This window comes from Stegastes partitus, unplaced genomic scaffold (assembly GCF_000690725.1).
Source record: "Stegastes partitus isolate 25-593 unplaced genomic scaffold, Stegastes_partitus-1.0.2 Scaffold752, whole genome shotgun sequence".
Lineage (NCBI taxonomy): Eukaryota > Metazoa > Chordata > Actinopteri > Pomacentridae > Stegastes > Stegastes partitus.
In genome coordinates, this window is record NW_007578483.1 from 139,718 (window position 1) to 162,132 (window position 22,415).

Genomic DNA, 22,415 nt, shown 5'->3' on the forward strand with positions numbered 1-22,415 from the left:
TTAGAGGCTATGAGTCAGTCCTGCATCTTGTGCCTTGGATCTTTGGCAGAACTTGATGTACTTTAAAAACAAACCAGATTTTAACATATGACATGGATATTTTTTGTAACCAGCAGCTCCACAGCAAATGCAGTGTCACACTCCAGCGTTTCTCTTGGACACGCTCCATTAAAAGCCTGCACAGGAAGTGTTTTTTGGACATTTTGCCTTCATAGAGGACATCAGAAACACTTTACAAATGGCTCTCAAAATGAATATAGAATATAAAATGAGGACATTTTGAATTGAAGTAAGTGGTAAATTTCTCATAACATTTAATTAACAATTCCTCATTTTGGGGGAACTTGGAGACAGTAAACATATAAATAATTTCATGTCCACGTGATGAACCAAGTCTAATATTCGTTCCCCTCTTAGCCCTGTTTTGCCTCCATCATCTCCTGAGACACGTCTGCTTCTTTAGCGGCTAAATGCTTCACAATTTTGTGCGTGTTGTTTGTTGTCAGCTGTTTGATGCTGGATGGGTCGAGTGCAGTGGATTTATTAGAGCTGTTTTACAAAAAACACGGGACTCGTGCAGCTGGAAATAAGAATCCTGGGAGCAGTGAGATTAAACCCAAACAGAGAAGACACAAGCTGTAAAACAATGAGCTGAAAGAGCCTCAAATGTTCCACAGAGATTGACCCATTGTTAATATAAAAATACTGATTTGTGTGGCTTTAACGACATCATCATTAGAATATGTGACTGAGTAGAACATGGCCCCAAGCAAAAAGCCGATTTGTCCAATAAAAATAATATTTTTTTTAGGTTTTTTAAAAACACTTTCATTTAAAAAGTAGAGGCCATGGTGAATCAGTAAAGAATTTTCTGTATTTATGTCTCTGGTTTGATAAAGAAACAGGAGAAGGCATCATCAATGAAATACAGGAAACTGTGTTTGGAAGTTAAAAAAGAAAACCAAAAAGTTCATGCACATATATTTATGAGTACTCAGACAGTACCTGCTCCAGAAGTCCAGAGAAGGCCGGTTTGCTGAGAGTCTCAAACAGCACTCTGACAGAGTTGAGATCGATGCCTGGGATCTTTGGGTTGGTTTTGAAGTGGTTATCATCACTGAGGACACACACAAAAATATAACTGATAAGTCAGTGATCATTAACAGGATAAAAATAGGTCAGGGGGGCTTTATTGTAAAGCCTTGATGTAAAAAGACACATTGCTTTGGATTAAATGCAAACCAAATCCAACCCGTCATGTGGCGAGTCAGCTGTGATTCAAGTTCACCAAAAGGTACGACAGGTATGTGTGCCAATTCTCAGGATAACATGAGCAACGATTAGGTCTACACACAGCCCAAATGTATTTAAATCAATCCCTAAGCAGATCTCCTCTTCAGCCCAGGAGCTGGCAGTAGTAAGCACTATAAACACACCCACAGCATTGCCTCAACCAAAGTCAACAAAACCCTCAACATGAGACACAGCATCTATTTACAGTGTAAGCCTCAACATTCTTATATCATAGGTTTTATTTAGTCATAACGCAAACACATCGGATCTGGTCCTGTGGAGACTGTTTGTCAAACAGAAAACACTGATTGAAACCGGCGAACTGTGAGTCAGAGCAGTGACCCGCTAAATGATGAGAACTCTCCGAGCTTAAACCACCGTAAGAGCAGCTCCGTGTCCCAAACGTGACACTAATACAAAGAAAAGGGATGTACTGGCTGTGAATGCATGTACTATAAACAACTGCAGCAAATCCCAAAGCTGTCACTCTCAAAGGGACATACAAACACAGAGTACATTCAATTTCAGCATAGTCTAGACTAGGGCTGCAAATAATAGTAATATTCATCATTAATTCATCTAAAGATTAGTTTTTTTTTTTATTCTTACATAATGGCTGGTCTGCAGAATACAGCGAGAAAACAATAAATAATCCCTGTTGCTGAAGCTTTCAAATGTATTTATTTCTAGTTCATAGTTCAACATATATGACAAAAATTATAGCAAATGTGCATAATTCAGAGGCTTAAACTAGAGAATACTTGTAATTTTTTGCTGAAAATGAGTTAAACAGTTAACTCAATATCAGAATAGTTTCAATCTAGTCTACACTCAAATATATGAAACAGCAAGACTGCCATTTCATCTTAAAGGCTAACAGTAAAGCATTACAGACAGAGATTTTATCATTTAAAATTTGACTTTTCACTCAGTACACTGGTGTGCAACACATTTGATGAAGATAAGAACAGTTTGATTTAAACACATTTTCATGGGGCTTCTCAACATCCAAACTTTAAACCACAAGTCAATCCAGCCTACAGCTCATGTTATGAATACATCATAAAGTACAGCATGTTTTCTATCAATTCTATAAACTGTTGCATAAACAGTATAGCTGGGGATTATTCCCAGAGATCCTGTCCCCAGATGAATGTGGTTTTAATGTGGCTTAATACCCTGTCACTGAAGTGGTTGTCATGACGACGAAGAGGTGTGACGTCTGCGGTGTGATCACGCATCTGAGTTCAGGGGTCATACTTAGGCAACCGACTGCAGACAAACTGTGACATTTCTCCCACTAGGCTTCAGTGTATTCTGCCTAAACTGACTGTCCTGAACTTGACTGCATGTTGCTTAAAAGTGAGTTGATTAAATGTCATTTTGTTGTCAAACACTCCAGACCTCTGACTTTAAATAAAACTCAATAAGTTTGTGAACTCCTACATTATAGGTTCAAATATTAAAAAAAAAAAAACTGCTCAATACTAAAAAATAATACATCTGCAACTATTCTCGCATTATCAATTATTGTTTTTCTGAGAATTATAACGGCTTGAACAAAGTAGATATTTGAATATTTGCTACTGTATTTGTCTAGTGTTTGATTTCAGTTCTCAGGCAACAGCTGTCCGTTTACTGTTTTTATGTTTATGCTGTTTTTATATCATTAACTATTGCTCTAACTAGCAATCATTCCATAAACAATTAGTGCTGATTTTAAATGTCTTGTTTTGGACAAGTTATTTGAGTTATTTGCAAATCCCTACATTTGCGGTTGTCATTTTTGTTTTACATCAGTCCTGAACAACTGAATAGCTATCAAAATCAAATCAACCCTCCCACTGCTCCTGTCTCGTCATTTCATCTGGTTCGTACTTTCAATAATTCCTGCATTAAGGATTTTATGTGCCTGCTGAGGTCTGTTTTCAAACATGTTGACCTCTGCAGCTCATTCCCAGGACGAGATAAGTATCTGCTGATGAGTTTGCCCTAAAAAGCTGTGACACCTACCGCAGGCTGATGGAGTCACACAGATCTCCCTAACCAAACAGATAGCATCTTTCCCAGCCCTCACGATCAGCATGTTTTGCTGGATAAGGTGATGTCTATTGAGTGAGAGTATGTGACATGCAGTGTGAGGTCACGGATGAATCAGTTCACAAGAGTCTTGCGGAAACATGAACATGCGCATTCAGCGACACTATTTTTGGTCACACGGTATGTATTTCGTTCAAATTTCATGTAATTGTATGCACCTGAATGACAAGCCAGTTACTCTATGATGAAACTGCATTATTGAAATTCATCCAGATCAGTTTTAACCATTTTTTTGGTTCCTCAACCACACTAACAGGTTTCCTTACATGCACCAGTTTGAGTTGTGACAGTTTCAGTGTAGCAATCCAGCAGCACACTATAACTTTGATGTCAAGCGTGAATGCAGTTTGTACCATCTGTCACCTGCCTGAACCAAGTCCAAAGATCCTGAGCGTGCACTGTGCTATTTCTGGTAGAACACAGACGAAATACAGACCAGGTACACGCACAGCACTCCAAGATTATACCAACCTTGTTGTATCTTCTATTGAACCAGTAAGTTCTTCTGATAATAGCAATACAGCCAGTGAGGCACAGTAAAGACTAATATCCTTGGGCTTTAATCTCCCTTCAACACAATCAGTGTGCCATACACTCATCACAGTTATGTACACACGGTCCATTGTTTATGTTTTATGTTTTTTTTTTTTTATAAATTCTTACCTACTATGTATATTTTGGTCTTTTATCCTAAAATAATGTGATTCGTTCAAGTTCACTTCTTCCACAGTCATCTCTGGGTACTTCTGTTTTGTTATTGTCATTTTAAAACTTCCAGCAGTAAAAAAATGCAACCAGATCCTATACTTAAATCAAAAATAAAAAAAATACTCCATTACAGGTAAAGGTCCTACAGTCTTATTTAAAATTTGAGCTGCAAAATGCACTTACATGGCTTATTACTATCCTGTAAATACAGATTAATCAAGAGATGTTCTTTCTTCTTTTGTACACTTAACACAGTGAGGTTCATTAGTTTCAAACCCAGGGCCCCCACCAAAGTCTTTCTTTCCACAAATGAAACCTTTGCATTGACACAAGTAAACGTGCTGTGATGTGAAACAAAGCTTGACAATGCTGCCTGTGTAATTTGACACAAGTGTTTTGTTAGAGATGAAGTTTGTGTACCTTTGGTCCAAGAAGCTGGCATTCCAACAAGCCGTCGAGGAGAGCTGAATTATGATGTCGCTGTGAACAAAAACATAGAACCGCATTACAATGAGAAATGTCAGCTGACCAAGTGCAGGGACACTGTTGAAGTTCAACTAAACATAAACTGTTTGTAAAGCAAGAAAAAAAGGCACAACATTCTAATTTATTTAAAATAATAAACTTCCACTGTTGACTTACTTTGTGACGCTAGAGTCTGTGCTGTACATCAGCTTTAACCTCCATGAATTTAACCTTTCGTAATTGATTGGGGAGAGGCTTTTGTTGACATTGATCACCCTGAAATCTTCTGGGGTGACAGAACTCTGTAAAGAGGAACACAAACAGAAGAACATTACAGCACTGTGGAAACATGGAGGATTGTTTGCACTCGCTCTGCCGCTGTGTGTGGCGCAGTTCAGTCTGGACTGTGTCTATTTCCTCAAAGAAGATAAAATAAATAGACTACGCCTGAGGTCTAAATATTTTGCTGGGGTGTGTGAGTGCTTTACATCTTTATCAGTGTACATTCCTGACAATTTGTTTAAAATTTGTCCCAGACAGATGCTCCACATACAGTATAGTTTGTATATATAGGTGAACTGCTAGAAGCTTAAACAGTAACGCCACCTTGTGGTGAAACACCGAACTGACACAGTCTGAACTATTTGATGTAGTTAAAAACTAACAGATTTTTGGATGAGTTCATGCAGTTGTTTTAATTGCACTTTTTTAGACAAACAGTGCTGACCTTAAGGTTAGAGAATATGGAATATGCATGTGTGTGTGTACATGTGTCCAGCTTAATATACATAAAATTATCTCAACTTTTTTTTTTTTAAATCCTGAATGTGCTTTGAGTATATACTTATTTTTAATATCTGATTTCTTCAGACACTTGACTTTCCCACTGTGCCACACATTTTTCCATATTTCATAACAAAAGCTTTGTTTTGATAATCATGCTTTGAATTCTTTGACTACAGGACTGCAAAAATAAGAGGGACTGTCGACAGTAAACAATAAAAGGCTGTCATGAAATGTGAAGACAGATTTGAGATAAACTGAAGCAAAACAACAAGCTGTTACAAGAAATGACGTACCTGTTCACTCGAGTACAATAAGAAACTATGGTCTCCTCCACATATGGTTTTGGTCACTGTATACTGTTTGGATTCTAGTAAAGCAAGGGAAACAAACAGAAATGTAACATTTGGCTAACTGTTAATCAAATAGCTACATGTAAGTTACATATATTGTTTTTTTTGACAGGGTAAAGAATTTTAAACTGCAGTTGTATGAAATGCTTGAGCTAGGTTAAAATGCATTGTAAAGAAACTGTTGCTTTAACCAATCAGATTTAGAGTTGGTGATCCCAAGGCCATCTAGCAGGCGTACGATAATATCAGTACTTTCATGTCCTCTGATTGGATGGTCAGAGAATACTCGGATTGCAAAATTGATATCAGGATACCACCGCAACGACCAAATACTCGGATATTAGGATGTTTGGGTCCAGCCCTATTTCTTGCTTTAGTAATGGCATTCATTCTTGCTACATGAGATACCTGTCTGCGATGCAACGTCCTGTTAAAGTGCCTTTCTGTATAATACTGATGGTTTCTATAGCCGTAGCCTGGGAGTAAAATGCACAGCCCACCACTGAGTTTGGACCATTCTTCTTTACAAAACAGTTTCAGTGCAGCAATATTCTTGGGATGTCTCTTGTGAAATGCTCTCTTGAGGTCATGCCACAGCATCTCAATTGGGTTGAGGTCAGGACTCTGACTGGGCCACTCCAGAAGGCGTATCTGAAGACATTCTGTTGTTGATTTATTTCTATCCTCTGTGTCGTTGTCCTGTTGCATCACCCATCCTCTGTTTTCCTACAAAATGTCTTGATAAACTTGGGAATTCATTTTTCCATCAATGACAGCAATCTGTCCAGGCCCTGAGGCAGCAAAGCAGCCCCAAACCATGATGCCCCCTCCACCATATTTCACAGCTGGGATTAAGTTTAGATGTTTGTGTGCTGTGGCTTTTTTGCTCCACACATAGTGTTGTGTTTTCCTTCTGAACAACTCAATTTTGATTTCATCTGTCCACAGAATACTTTGCCAGTAGGGCTGTGGAATATCCATAGACTGTATTAAAGATGGACGTAGCAACCGGCCCTGAAAAATGAAGCCAACCCGGAAGTGTCAAAAACCTGCAATATCACTACGTCCGCTAGTTCCTGGTTCCAGAAAGCCCTGGCTCCCATAGACTTGAATTGGAAAAGAAGTGATCACAGATCATGAAATACCGCGTTCCTACAGCTCAGGATTTTTTTTCTTATTAGTTTTCATAGTCAAATCCAGAGATCAGGTGACCAATCTGAAAAAAAATCAATACTGAAATTTTAAAAAATCGTCAAAATTTTGCGGGGCAAGGGGCGTGGCTGGCTTGATTGACAGTCGGCAGCGATGATGCAGACGAAGCGAGCAGAAGGCGGTAATACAGTAGCTACGTCCATCTTTTATACAGTCTATGGTAATATCTAGGTGTTGTTTTGCAAACTTCAAACATGCAGCAACGTTTTTTTTGGACAGCAGTGGCTTCCTGTGATGTCCTTCCATGAACTCCATTCTTGTTTAATGTTTTACTTACTGTAGATTTGTTAACAAAATGTTAGCATGTGCCAGATATTTCTGTAAGTCTTTAGCTAACACTCTAGGATTCTTCTTCACCTCATTAAGCATTCAGCACTGTGCTCTTGCAGTCATCTTTACAGGACGACCATGCCGAGGGAGAGTAGCAACGGAGCTCTCTCCATTTGTAGACAGTCTGTCTTACCATGGACACATGAACATCAAGGCTTTTAGAAATACTTTTCTAATCCTTTCCAGCTTCATGCAAGTCAACAGTTCTTGACCGTAGGTCTTCTGAGAGCTCTTTTGTGTGAGGCATGGTTCACATCAGGCAATCCTTTTTGAGAACAGCAAACTCAAAACTGGTATGTTTTTGATAGGACAGCACAGCTTTAACCAACACATCCTATCTCATCACATTGATTGAACTCCAGAGGGGTATACTACAGATCAAGTTTGACATAGCCAGGCTTTCTTTGTGTAAGCGACACTGTAACTACACGACTTCATTCAGTGATATTAGTAACACACATCTCAACATGTTTGCAGATAAAACATATTCCCTCAGTTTAGAATCTGTATCGCTCATAAATAATAGTCAGTAAACAATTTGGTTAAAGGGAGATGCTTTTTCCAGCCGATTTAAATCCGAAACGCTGAACATAACCTGCTACCGATCAGGATAGCTCCACAGCATCAGTTACCATGGAGATGTAGCAGGTTAAAAGAGAGCCACCTTCATGACACTGAAAACTCTGGCTGTAAGCTCAACATACCTCGCTAACCCACTAATCTTGCTTCATAGTACAGCCCACTGGCTGGCTGACTCCTGGCTCCAATTAGCTCTTCGAGAAGTCATAAGCCTAGGGGTTTACATAATTTTTCCATCCTGCACTGTGAATGTTTACATGTTGTGTTCAATAAAAACATGAAAACATATAATTTTTTTTGCAGTATTGGTTGAAGCAGACTGTGTTTGTCTATTGTTGCGACTTAGATGAAGATCAGAACTCATTTTATGTCCAATTTATGCAAAAATCTAAGTAATCCCAAAGGGTTCACATACTTTTTCTTGCAACTGTACATCATAATAATTATAAAGAACAATGTACACTGGAGGCATCAAGCAATGATCCTAAAAGCTAATCTTTGTACAATTTTATTTTGATAGACGTTTTGGAAATGTTTTCAAAGTTCATCTTCTAACAGTAGAAAGATTCTCCTGTGACTCACACCCACTGGATTATATTATGAGCAAATACAGTCGCATCACAAGCCGATTCCTGGTAAATCCAATAAATGAAGCTGCTGTATAAATAAGGACTGTTTTGATTGTGTAGTAATTATCCTCCTGGATTTTATCGCCGGCTGTTTTGCCAACAGTCTGCACAGCCTTATTTATAAACCACCCACATCAGAATTGCCACAGGGAAGATATTTCAAAGAATGGTCATTACATAAAGTTGCAACTAAATTCTCATGTTGTTGGATAATCTCTTAATGATCACTTTTGCATTCTAGGAAACAGGGTCCCTCAGTGGCATGATAACGAGGGTACATAACATTTACCACAACATCCACAGCTTAATTACCTTTCATCCCTTCATATCTTCCCCTTTCCCCACATTTCCTGCCAGCATCTCCACTGCTACTTTCATTAAAGGCACAAATGCGAAAAAGGAAATATGTCTAACTGAATAGGAAAACACGGAAAAAAGCAGCCGGGCATTTTTGAAAGGCCATTTTCGTTCTGACATTATAGATTGATCAACAAGTCTTCCTTTACCTCTTCTATGGAAATTTCCAGTCAGGAAACTGTTCTTCACAGGAAATGGGCTTCTGGCATCCCCCAGTATTCCTGTGCCCAGCTGGCCATGGCTGTTACAACCAAACGCATACACCACGCCAGAGGAAGGCACGAACGCCAAAGTGTGGTGCCTGGTAAAAGGAAAAAGCAAGATTTATAGTCGCATGAAAAAGTTTGGGCACCCCTGATCATTTTCAAGATTTCCCTTTATAAATCATTGGTTGTTCGGATCAGCAATTTCAGTTAAATATATCATATAGCAGATAAACACAGTGATATTTGAGAAGTGAAATGAAGTTTATAGGATTTACAGAAAGTGTGCAATAATTACTTAAACAAAAGTAGGCAGGTGCATAAATTTGGGCACCCTTGTTGTTTTATTGATTTGAATACCTTTAGCACTAATTATTGGAACACAAAATTTGTTTGGTAAGCTCATTGACCCTTGACCTACATACACAGGTGAAGCCAGTCATGAGAAAGGGTATTTAAGGTGGCCAGTTGCAAGTTGTTCTCCTCTTTGCATCTTCTCTGAAGAGTGGCAACATGGGAGCCTCAAAACAACTGTCAAATGACCTGAAAACAAAGATTGTTCAACATGGTTTAGGGGAAGGATACAAAAAGCTAGCTCAGAGATTTCAGCTGTCAGTTTCCACTGTGAGGAACATAGTGAGGAAATGGAAGACCACAGGCACAGTTCTAGAAAGAAGAATCTCAGATAAGCAGAGGCGAAGGATGGTGAGAACAGTCAAACTCAACCCACAGACCAGCTCCATAGACCTACAACATGATCTTGCTGCAGATGGTGTCACTGTGCATCGTTCAACTATTCAGCGCACTTTGCACAAAGAGATGCTGTATGGGAGAGTAATGCAAAGCCTTTTCTGAGCACATGTCACGAACGGAGTCACTTGAGGTATGCTAAAGCACATTTGGACAAGCCAGCTTCATTTTGGAATAAGGTGCTGTGGATTGATTAAACTAAAATTGAGTTATTTGGACATAACAAGGGGCGGTATGCATGGCGGAAGAAGAACACAGCATTCCAAGACAAACACTTGCTACCCACAGTAAAATTTGGTGGTGGTTCCATCATGCTGTGGGGCTGTGTGGACAGTGCAGGTACTGGCAATCTTGTTAAAGTTGAAGGTCGCATGGATTCCAGTCAGTATCAGCAGATTCTTGCGAACAATGTTCAAGAATCAGTGACAAAGTTGAAGTTGCGCCGGGGCTGGACACTTCAACAAGACAACGACCCTAAACACTGCTCAAATTCTACCAAGACATTCATGCAGAGGAACAAGTACAACGTTCTGGAATGGCCATCTCAGTCCCCAGACCTGAATATTATTGAAAATCTGTGGTGAGATTTAAAGCAGGCTGTCCATGCTCGGAAACCATCAAACCTGACTGAACTGGAGATGTTTTGTAAAGAAGAATGGTCAAAAATACCTTCAATCAGAATCCAGACCCTCATTGGAAGCTATAGGAAGCGTTTAGAGGCTGTTATTTCTGCAAAAGGAGGATCTACTAAATATTGATGTAATTTTTCTGCTGGGGTGCCCAAATTTATGCACCTGCCTACTTTTGTTTAAGTAACTATTGCACACTTTCTGTAAATCCTATAAACTTCATTTCATTTCTCAAACATCACTGTGTTTGTCTGTTATATGATATATTTAACTGAAATTGCTGATCCGAACAACCAATGATTTATAAAGGAAAATCTTGAAAATGATCAGGGGTGCCAAAACTTTTTCATACGACTATATAATGCTGGGGTGTACGAACAAACTGCAGTCAGTTACACATCAAATCAGTCACACATTTACAGTCTAATCAAATTCATTACAATCATCATTCAGTAAATTATAACTTTGTGATTTTTTCAGTTTTGATTAGTTGATTTGTGTTGTTGGTGGAGGTGTTGAATATATCTTCAATATCATTACTTTTTGATGTTCTAATTAATTCATATATTTTTAAATCATAGACCAAAAGTCAAAAGGAGGAGGGCAACAAAGGGTGGTGTTTCTTATTCTGGTGAAACATTGTTGATCTTTAGCTAGTCAGCATGGTTAGATAATTAGCATGTGACAAGTTTACAATCCCTTCCTTCACTCCCATTTCGTTTCCCATTCTTTTGTGCACAAGGATGAATGTGCCCAGCACTAGGTGTAATATAGTGGTATGTGGGCCGTTCCAAGCCATTTACTTTCCCATTTTCAGAGCCAGATCTTTTTTCAATGCGTACAAAGAGCAAACAGCTAGCAAACTGTGAGAAGATATTCTCTGAATCTGACAAAACAGTGTGTTGGATCCACCTTTAAGCTTCTGGGCACCTTGCAGTTGTTTCGCTTTATTGCATTTATGATAGGCGTTTCCAGCCTCTCAAGCAGTAAATAGGTGTGTGGACAAAACACCAAAAACACCATGTTCTTGTTAACATGTTCCAAGACACAGCGCCATCACTAACTACAGCCTCAAAAAACCTTGCAGAGTTAAATCAGCAGCCTTCTGATGGGCACAACAAAGATTAAGCACACAAATATAGAATTTTCACCAGGACTGTTTCATTGTTTTTGCAGCAGACTGTACAGATGTATTTTTGGAACAGACAGTACCTGCCACAGGCGATCTGGGACACCTCAGTACCCATGAGCTCCAGCACTCGTCTCGGTAAAAGTTCATTGTTGGTGGAGCCATGACCCAGCTGACCCCACGAGCCGTCACCAAATGTAAACAAGCCGCCATCCTGCCAAAGAGACAATACATTGCTGACGTTTCTGTTGTTATATGAGGCAGAAATTCTTTGCATAGCTTGGCAGTAAGTCAAAACAAAAGATCCTTGTCAAGGACCACACCTAAGGCACACATGCTAGGTGGTGGATTAGAATTAGAAAGGGTTAGGCTATAAGGCTGGAGGAAGATTTAGTTTTTATCCATGCAATAACAGCATACAAAGTAATAATACAAAATGAATCTATTAATTATACAGGCTCACCAACCTGGACTGATCAACAATTCACTGTATGCCACTAGGGGTTGCAAAAAATACTGAACGTATGAAAATCTTTCAATTTGAGCACTGGAGAGAGTTCAGCACCATTCATACCTTTGTGAGTGCTGCTGTATGCTCATCTCCACAGCTGATGTAAACAACTTTTTGAGATCTCAAAAATTTGATGTGGCACGGGACGGCACGATCTGAGGAAGGAAACAACAAGCAACCACTTTCATACTGTTCTACACTCCCACTGGTTTGACGAATTACTCAAATGAGTGGGAACACTAGAACTTCTGTATTTAAACTCAACATGGAAGTGGCAGTCAAAAGGTAAAGTCTACTTTTCATGGCAATCGTGCGCATATTTGCAAAAACGCAAAGCCCACAAAATGTTTCTACAGCGAGCTCTTACCCAACACGATAACTACAGCTTCTAAATAGAAAATTAAAAAAAAAAAACATGTCATCCTGCTTTGTGATAAAGCAGGTAAAATACTGGGAAAGTACAGATTTTTTGTTCCACAGACACTTCCTCATATATTCCAGTCAGTAATGTTTTCTTTCTTCTTTCGGTATATATTCGGTATTGTACTTCTGCAAACCACACATTTCTCTATGCAGTTTCACATAAAATGTTAGTGTGATCAGTGGTAAATAAACATATGCATAACATTAAAGAAGCCCTATAATGTACCACTAAATCGTGCAACATAATCTCTCTCTTTCTAATGACATTGTGCACATTCTTTCCAACCAGCTGCTTGTTACCTTGCTTATCATTGAGACCCAGTTGTCCAGCTCTGTTTTTGCCCCAGCCAAATACAGCTCCGGACAAGGAGAGTGCAAAACTGTGGTCTCCCCCAGCAGTTATCTGTGCCAAAGGAATTCCTGCCAGAGACTTCAGAGGATGAGGGGATAGCTTGCTGGGCTCTCCTTTCCCCAGACCGAGCTGGCCACTGGTGTTCTGGCCCCACGTGAACAGTTGGCCGTCTGAGTGGAAAAGGAAACGCAGAATTCAACCATCTATACATCCATACATTTTCATCAATAACTCCTGCAAAGTACATGTATTCTGCAGTGTGACACCATTTGGATTTTGCACAGTATACAGTGGTGCTTTAAAGTCTGTGAACCCTTTAAAATGTTTGGTTTTTCTGTGTAAATAGGGCCTAAAGCTCTTTTTCTGAGGTCCTCAAAAATCTCCCAACCGTATTCCAAAAGAAATGTTGTGGAAGAACCTGAAGCAACATTTACTGTGAGGAAGGAACATCTTAGATTTGAAGCTGTTCTATACAGACAAACTGACTAAAATAAAACCTTCAACCCCCTGTGCTGAATTGATTAGCGGTTTCCAGAAACATTAAGTTGCAGTTATTATTGCACTAATGACTCATGTCAGATGGAGAGAGCAAAGGTCACATTCTTTCGCAAATCAACATGTGTAATATTCCTCTATATATTTTCCTCAGTAAATAAATGGCAAAGTATAATATTGTTGTCTCATTTCTATATTTTGGTTCTCCTTATGTGGTGACTGTGTTGTGTTTATTGTATTTTTGTATTGCTGGTGATTGATTTGTGGTTGCGGCTGGACTGTGCTCTGAGTTTTTCAGGTTGGGCGGCGCTGCTTGGAGGAGAACGCTCTGTGCTGGCACAGCTGCAGCTCATCTCATCATTACACGCTGGATAAAGCCACCTTTCCACCTGTGCTCCAGTGCCAGATGATTGTTAACTCCACAAGTGGTACATTCGGCCCCTTAGCTAGTACATGTGTGTCCTGCTAAGTCATCTCGAGTTTATGAGTAACTGTATTCTCTTGTGTTCACCAGCGTCTCCTCCAACGGCTCCAGCATCCAGCTTCTCCAGCTCGCTACGCCAGCCCTTTTTGTGTGTCTGCAGAATCACAAGTTTGGATTTTCCCTTGGCACGAGCGCCTGTACTGGAAGATGGCCACACGAGCACCGGCACAAGATATCACTCGCCTGCACCACCGCGGCGACCAGCACACCAACCACGGATCCCTTCACCTGCCTCCCGGTGCCCCACACTCCCTGGTTTCCCTGAAATAACCCTATTTACCTTGTTCTCGGTTTGTTTTGGGTCCCGCACACACTCTTTTGGCCACCGGCCATAACACCTTATCTACTTTTAGCACTGTATGAAGCGTACACAAACTTTCAAGCACTATTTTATGTCCATTATTATGTCTCCTGCCCTCATTCCTGCCCAAATCTAAGACAACAAACCTTTTTCCAAATCCGAACACCTCTCTTAAAAACTTGGGCATTAATCACCTAAAGGCTAAAACCTATTTATTCACCTTAAAAAATGCCATTCACAGTGTCAATAATTATGTTAGAACCCAACACTTTTACAAAAACTGTAACTATCTCAAAATATAAATACTCCCAAGTTTTTTCCCTTCAAGAAGATATTTTCTACTATTTGATAAAATGTCTTCAAACAGAAACACATAATTTCCTAATTCCCCACAATGCAACAGCATCTCTCATTAGACTCTACAGAACCACGGTGCATTGCAGGCTTTCTGTTCAATCAATTACACAGAAATAACCCTGATGGTGTTGGTTGACATTTCTTGGTCCCAATCTAACACACCCATCCCAAGGGAGGAGAGAGTTGTCACTACGTCAACACTCATCTAGATGTATAAAATAACGTAGGCCCAATTGTTCTTGTTTTTTAAAGAATGTATTTTGGCGTAGCACCATAATCAGGCCAGTAACCCTGATTTGTGTTTTTAGATGCCACCCACAACTCAACCCAGCAGTCACAGTATCTCACAGAAAAAAAAAACTAATATAAGCAGGGGTAAATAAATTCCAACAGAGTCTGTCTGTAAATTTCAGTCTGTGAATATGAGAGGCTTTCTGGTCCCATCTGCTTCAACGAAATGTGGACACAGTTAAGATATGCAGTGTACAAATACAAAATTTGTGAGTGCTGGTGTGTTATGAAGAGATTGTGTCTTTCACACCTCTAGAAAGTGCGATGCAGTGCTGGTTCCCACACATTACTTGGGAGATGCGATGGTCACACAGTCTTTTGACCAACCTAGAAAAAACAAAGGACAAAAATATACGTTTACATGAGGCCCTTTTGTTTTCTGGCTGTATGCAACTTAGAGGTTAGTTTTGTAATCCTGATTAACGAGTAGACTGCTGTTCTTAACAATGGAGAGACATCAGTGTGTTGTTTAAACTTTCAACAAAATCTTCATTTCAAAATGAAACTAACTCACAACAACCTAACTAAGAAAATTACAATTAAAGCTGAGACAGGCAACATTTTTTTTTTGGCATTGTTGGTCAAAAATTCCATAGAAACCTTTCAGCATATTGTAGTTGACATACCCTGAGAGGGAACTAGACTTCTACAGATGCTAAACTAGATGTCATCAAACAATCAGAGGTCTGCTAACCCAGAGCAGGTGAGATTGTGAAAAGAGCAACACACAGTGAGACCATGCCATGGTGGCAGAGTGGATTAAACAGAGTCCTTAGAGTCAGGCTTGAGTCCTGTTCAAAGCTGAAAAAGAGTGTTGTATTTCAACCTGACTATTTTTGCACATTTGAACATTGTGTATATGCTCATGTGCTCATCTAGTTGGAGGGGACAGGACAGAAGGAGTAGAGCTGTAGGAAGAGAGACTTTTGGGGGGGTTTTGTTTGTTCATTTCTTTTTTTTTTCCCTTTTGTAGATTTTTGGAAACTATTTCCAACTAAGAAAAACAAGCTTCTTGTTACTCACTCTAACAAATTGTCAGTAAAGTACAATATATTGTAAAACCCAATTTTTCCTGTTTTAACCCTCTGAACCGCAAAGCCTTTTTTATTCGCCAAAATCACACTGTGTATCATCGCAAGAAACTGTAAAAACAGGACAAATTTTCAGGTATTCAACTTTCCTGCAGTCCTTGAACTAATCAGGTATGACTGTCAGTTTTGTGTGGAAAAAAGACCAAATCTAAGCCTAAAATCTGCATATTTCAGCTTTGCTGTACATGCCTTATTAAAAAGTTTGAGGAGAGTTTTCAGCTTCAGAGTCTTATTCAGCTATTTAAAAGTGTCATCAAAAGGAAACACAGCTCAAATTCTGAGATTGTGCAAGAGTTGGGTTTTTGGTTTATAATTAGTATACTTGACTTGTCTGTCTAGTCTCAATGCTATGACCAGCCTAAATCTGTACATAGCCTTCTATATAGGAAACTCTGTCATATTTATTTACTATCCTACTACAAGTTACTGAACTGCATCTCAAAAGTAATTATGATGGCTGTTTACATTTTAATTAAAATATTTATTTTATTGAAAACAGAAGCAATACTTTATATTTTGCAGATACACCAACATATAAAATCTGTACCAATACCTACACATGTTCCTTAAGTCAGTAGGTAGAAGGAAAGTGAAAAAGAATATCAATATACAGTAGACTTAACCCGCACTTGACGCTCACTTCTCCTAAAACCACATCCAAGCAGTGTACAGAGTTAAGTGTAGTCGACCATTCACCACATTCGGTGGCTCCAAAGCCGCCCACTTTTTTCTGGTAGTGCATCTATAGGCTGTTTTTAAGAATGAAAATAATCAACAGACATTATGAAGTTGAAGGTTACACATGTTGGATTCAGCGTGAATATTAATATTCATGTCCAGACACACATTTATGACCAAGCCTGCACAGTGTTCATGGGACTGAGAAGAATATTACTGCATCTGTCAATATAAATAATGAATATTAAATATTCTTTTCAGGAAGAAACACTTCAAAATAATGCTTTTTTTTTTTTAATATACACTACCTGCAGTACCTTTATATACAATAACTCAGTTTAGCCTCCTCTCAGGTTCTGAATGTGTTTTTCACTATCATCTCATTATAACTGTAACACAGTAAAGCTGACACTATTTGTTTTAACAATTTATCTTAGCTCGATGTTCAGATTTTTGTGTTTCAGTTGTCCATAACCAAGTGTGTCACGTCTTGCTCTGATCAACCTCCACATGCTTTCAGTGTTAACAGGCACTCTGAACCGTGGCAATTACCGGAAATACATTGCACAAGTAGGCACTTGACTACTTGCAAATACCACAAGTGTGGGTTTTGATGTGGGTGTTTCTGTTCGCTCCGGCTGAAAGCTTCAACTCCTCTATGATGCACTACATAGTCACCTTGGGATTCGAACAGCCGCCTCCACAGTCCCCAGGCCAAGCTGTCCCCCTTCACCAGCTCCCCAGGCAAACACTTGACCTTGCTCATTCACTGCCATCGAATGGGCCCGACCACATGATACCATTGTTATCTTCTGTGTATCCAGAGCCCCTACCAGCTCTGTGAAGAGAAAAAAAAAACTTGTCAGACTATAGCAGATGTACTTCTATGACAAAAAAATGAAAGCATGTTCAGCCTTGATTTAGGAGTGTGGGTGCTGAATGCACTTACATTCACTGATTCAAGCCTTTTCATTTAAGACCACTAGCCTGGGACATGATTCTGATTAAAATTAAACATTTTACTAATCAAAACCCATCTACCTTTTGTTTTTTCAGTTATAAACCTACAAAATCCAAATGGTATATTATTTTCATTTTCTGATTTGTTCAAGTAGAAAGCATTCACATCACCCTCATGCACCCAACCCATGTGAGGCATTTAGTTTGACTATCAACACAACAATCTCATCCACAATCTCTTTGACAGTCAAAACTTAAAATTACCCAGAACGAAAACAGGCATGTGTTGCATATATCAGCACAGTGAAACCTGAGATTCAGATCGTTGGAATGTAATATACCCACTAAGAAAAATCTGTCACCTATGTTTTCAACTGCACTGAGAAATACAGTAGGAAATACATGTATTACATGCTTCACATACAAGAGTGTATGTGAAGCAGACAATCAGAGACTATGTAGTTGGTATGCTAGTTTCCTGAGTGGTTTCCTGCCATGGAACAGGGAAACAAAGATGAGCTGCATCTAACTACAAATACACAATAAAGTTGATAATGTGGTTTCAAGGGAGCTTACACTAGAGCATGATTTCAAAATGATAAAGTCAGGTTAACATCATTGATGATGCCTCCTAACCAAAACATAATTATGTTGAGTACCAATACTTATGCAGTGTGTGGGATATCGTCTAGGCAGTTTCTCTCCTGCTTGTCACCAAAGCTTTTCAGGTTCACCCACATGCCTAAACAAAGGAACATGCAACACAAACTTCCACCCACATTAACCCAATACAAACCCACTACTGTTTACAACTACTACACTTTGGACAAAAATGTGTATATGCCAGAACAAGGAAGTGGAAAAGTTCTGTTTGCCTATGTGTCGCAGCTCTGCAGTCATCCAGGTTGCATACCACATTTTTAAAAAAACACAACTGGACTTGCTTAAACCTGCAGAGGACACTTCACGGCACATTTGGGAAGGTTTTTCAGTTTTACACAAAAGATTTTTCTAGAATTCCAGTCAGTGTGCCGAAAACCCAGCCACGATAGATATTCTACAACAGCAAATCCTGTTGCAACTTCTTTGTAATAGCTATTTTAGTTTTTGATCTATTTTTATAAGTTAGGGCTTTTGAGATTTGAATGAAAATGGTTTAAAAATTAACCCATGTTCATCGTCCGTAAGACCACTGTTGGCCAAAAACAATAAAGCGCTCCATTTTTATTAGCCCATCAGTTCAATCGCTACGACTATAGCCAGATTGCATCAACCAATCATGTCATGCTTGTCCGTATTCTCAAACATGTCAAACATGTTTGGTAACTTTCCACAAACACCTAAGCAGTGAGGCAGGATGGTGCAGTGTGTAAGCCTTAATGATTAACCAGGTCGGTGAATCTGGTGATCAAACTGACGTCTCACCTGGGGAAGTCCCTGCTTTGTCATGTCCCAGTTGTCCACAGCTGTTAGAGCCGCATGTGTACACACTTCCGTCATGCAGCAGGAACATTGAGTGTTGCCCTCCACAAGCGACATCTTTCAGTCCCCTGCCACTGAACACTTGACAGTTCCTTGGCTCAAACACTGGGTTCCTTTCCACACCGACACCCAACTGCCCATCCTTGGCATTCCCCCAACACAGCATGTTGGTGAAGGGAGAGGAAATGAGCACCAATCTGAAGAGGCAGAGACAGTGATGGCCAGATGGAGGAAGACAATAATGCTCAAGCTTGAGAGCAGGCCCGCTTTCTCCTCTTCATGTAAATTCCAACCCTGCAAGAAATGAAAACCAGCGCCATTATGTCATCTTTCCTCATTAGGAATGCACACTGATCACTGTGCTCCATGTGTGAATCCTGACGACGCTTCAAGAATGAAGTAAGGATGAGTTTCGAGGTGGGTTTGACTGTGTGTGAGAATGATGTAAGCACTTTGACATAGGGACAGGCCATGTGTTTAAATAAACCCTGTCAGTGTAATCCTGGCTTAAGCAGCTCCAAGTAGTCCCGCCTTAATGTCCATCAACTCACAGAGCATGCATGTTACTGACTGAGTTAGACATAGATAAAAAAAACAAATAGAATAGCACAGAATAAGCAAACATAAGAAGGGGAGGTGATAGAGGTCACATGGGACTATTCTATGCATATCATGTATATTGATGGGTGAAAAACATATTCAAAACTTTACTATCTTTACTGTATAGCTTGAACAAAACAATAATTGTGATTACCTACACTTAATTGTCAGTATATCAGCTAAACCAGGCTAAAAACTAAAGCAGTTTAATTTTGCTGCAATGCAATAAAACCTACCTTCATGAACATTATAACCAGAGCTGCAACAACGAGAAATCAATTAGTCAGTCAGAAAATAATTGCTAAGTTTTTGTGTTATCATCTGGTGATCCGACCGCACTATCAATTTATAAAACATTAACCTAACATTCACTAATTTTGCACTATTTGCTGACGTTTTTTAGAACAAACCATTATTCAAGACAGTGTTCAGTTGTGGTGAGCTGCAGTCCAAGTCACAATGTTGTTGTTTTTTCTGCTACTCCTTCAAAACAATGAGGGTACACTAAATATGTGGGTAAAAAATCAGTTTGTTCGTGTTTTATAACTTCTTTACCATTTTTTGTTACATCTACTTGATTTAAAATGTTCACTTGACTTCTCTAAGTGATCCCCGACCGTGATAGCTGTTATATAAATACATTTTAATAGCGGTACCAGTAAAACTAGTAATACAGCGACAACTCAATTGAACTCAACAGCACCAGCCCCCAAAATAACCATAAATTCGAATACCCTCTCTAAAGTTCCTCCACAGTTTAAACGAAATCTGAATATTATAAGTTTAATCAGGGATGGCAGATTCCTGTATCAGACTACATTATTTGAACCAAGCTGGAAGAATACTGAGAGTGGAAGAAAATATTGAAAATGAACTACAGCACTACAGCAAGCACACTAATCCCAATTAGTAAACACGACAGAAAATATTATATATAAAATAGCGCATACTAGCTTACTATAAAACCCTAAACCTGGCTTTGAACGGCTAAGAAACTGTTTTAATATATGTTAATTGCCTGTGGGCTATTACTACTGGCCAACAACCTCAATTAGCTTAATATGAATTTCGTTCAGCTAGTAGCTAAGTTTAGCTATGTGTGGACTGTAAACGGTTCAGCCTTGTCATCTTTGAGGACAAGTATGTAACGTAATGTTAGCTTGCTGGCTTATGTTGTGTACAAACGCAGTCTGCAGTCTTAGTTAAATATCTCCACTGACATTAGCTAAGTTAGTTTCGCAGCGGAACCAAAATACACGGTTTGATGTCCCACACAAGCCGTTATAGTTAATAGCTAACTAACCTTAGCAGGCTAAAGCAACGGTCACTGTCAGGCTTATGGCTAAAAACACAAACCGAGTGAACAGCTCGTTGTTCACACTCTTCGCAAAAAGATGTTGTAATAAAGGTGGTTCATGCAGGATTAAAACGGGGTGTTTACCTTGACAGATGCATTCTGAAATTGGGCGTCTGGTTTCGGTTCAGCAGCTCAGAAAACAAACGAGGAAGTACCACGGGTGCACACGTCACCGAGCGTTAGAGGCAGCGCGAATGTGATTGGTCCACCGACCAGGAAGTGCGGGTGTTACAACAGTGACCCATTACGTTCTGTAATCTGTAAAGTAAATTGGGCTAAATGAGAAGATATATTTTTCAATGTTTCAATGTTTTAGACAAGAACATTAAATTTACCTGACTCTAAACATGTTGGTGTCCGGTTAAACCTAAATTAAATATTTTTTAAGATAATGAACCCTTGCAAGTAAAACAATAATGAAAACAATCAGTAGATTTTTCAAACTTTGGAAAAACTCCCTCCACAGATGCAGAGGACAGTGTATTGCTCTTTTCAATCGCTGAGTCGTTTTCTTGTGATGAATAAACTGAACTTCATGTGTAAAACTAGTGAACTGTGTATCTTTTTTGAGGTTTACAAAATCCATGATGTCATGAAACATGCTAAAGAAAATATTGATTATGTGACATTAAAAAAGAGTGAATAAACATTTAATCAAGTTGGAATGTGAAATATAACATGCAATGCAGTGGATAAATGTAAAACACTAACTTGACGTATGTAGGATCAGATTTTGGTTATGAAAATAAAGCTTTTGCTGCCTCAAGGTCTCCTTTCCACACTTCAACACTTTTTGTTTGAGCTCATTGAGCTTAGCCACAAATAAATAGATTATTAGTATATTTATATGTGAATTACAAATACAAAGAGAGAAAAAGGTGGCTGGAGGTGGTATCTATAGATGCTTTTAAGCGTTCAGCATTGTGGATTTGTTTGTTGCTGTTGAGAGACATAAAATTAGCTGCTCATGCTATGGCTTTGAACAAGACTTTTTAAATAAAATCTAATCTAGTTTAAAATAAAATCGTTTAAAAAAATGAATATTTATATAAAACTGAATAAAAACCTGTTGTCTCTAAAAACTGCTAAAAATTTCAATCCAGGGAGAAATGGGAAAAGGTCAATTTGGAGAGCGTGCCACCTGTCAGTGGCAGTCTCCTTTGAAAACTGTCGCTTTGCCTCCAGTTCTCTTATGTATGCATAGTGTAAATTTGTATACTTTGACAAACCTTTCAGTATTTGTTATTATTCATTTGTTTTGTCACAATGAATCACACAGCAGTAGGCTATATAAATACTAGTTAAAATGGCCTTGACACATGGTTCAGGTCATATGTGAAATCATATCATATTTCTGAGTATAATAATGTGCATAGACTATATAGTATACAATATATTATATAAATACTAACTCAGCTTATTTTGCCAAGTGAAATTTTACAGCTCCAAGAGGAGGTCAGTTTTGCACAGTGGCCCCAGTTTCAAATAGCAGGATTGAGTTCTTGACTCAGTA

The 22,415-nt window shown here is 39.0% G+C and overlaps 1 protein-coding gene across 1 annotated transcript in view; it reads right to left on the reverse strand.

Moving 5' to 3' along the window:
* The window catches only part of herc3 (HECT and RLD domain containing E3 ubiquitin protein ligase 3), a 37,602-nt gene extending 16,554 nt beyond the window's left edge, over positions 1–21,048 (reverse strand). The window contains exons 1-12 of the mRNA XM_008291618.1: positions 20,987–21,048; positions 18,889–19,239; positions 17,182–17,341; positions 14,985–15,061; positions 12,755–12,976; positions 12,095–12,186; positions 11,604–11,734; positions 8,959–9,110; positions 5,646–5,719; positions 4,744–4,868; positions 4,522–4,581; positions 1,006–1,117 (exon numbers count right to left, since the gene is read on the reverse strand). Of these exons, the coding sequence (XP_008289840.1) occupies positions 1,006–1,117; positions 4,522–4,581; positions 4,744–4,868; positions 5,646–5,719; positions 8,959–9,110; positions 11,604–11,734; positions 12,095–12,186; positions 12,755–12,976; positions 14,985–15,061; positions 17,182–17,341; positions 18,889–19,111 (1,428 nt within the window). The 5' untranslated portion in view covers positions 19,112–19,239; positions 20,987–21,048. The remainder of the gene's footprint in view (positions 1–1,005; positions 1,118–4,521; positions 4,582–4,743; positions 4,869–5,645; positions 5,720–8,958; positions 9,111–11,603; positions 11,735–12,094; positions 12,187–12,754; positions 12,977–14,984; positions 15,062–17,181; positions 17,342–18,888; positions 19,240–20,986) is intronic.
* Positions 21,049–22,415: the final 1,367 nt, after the last annotated feature.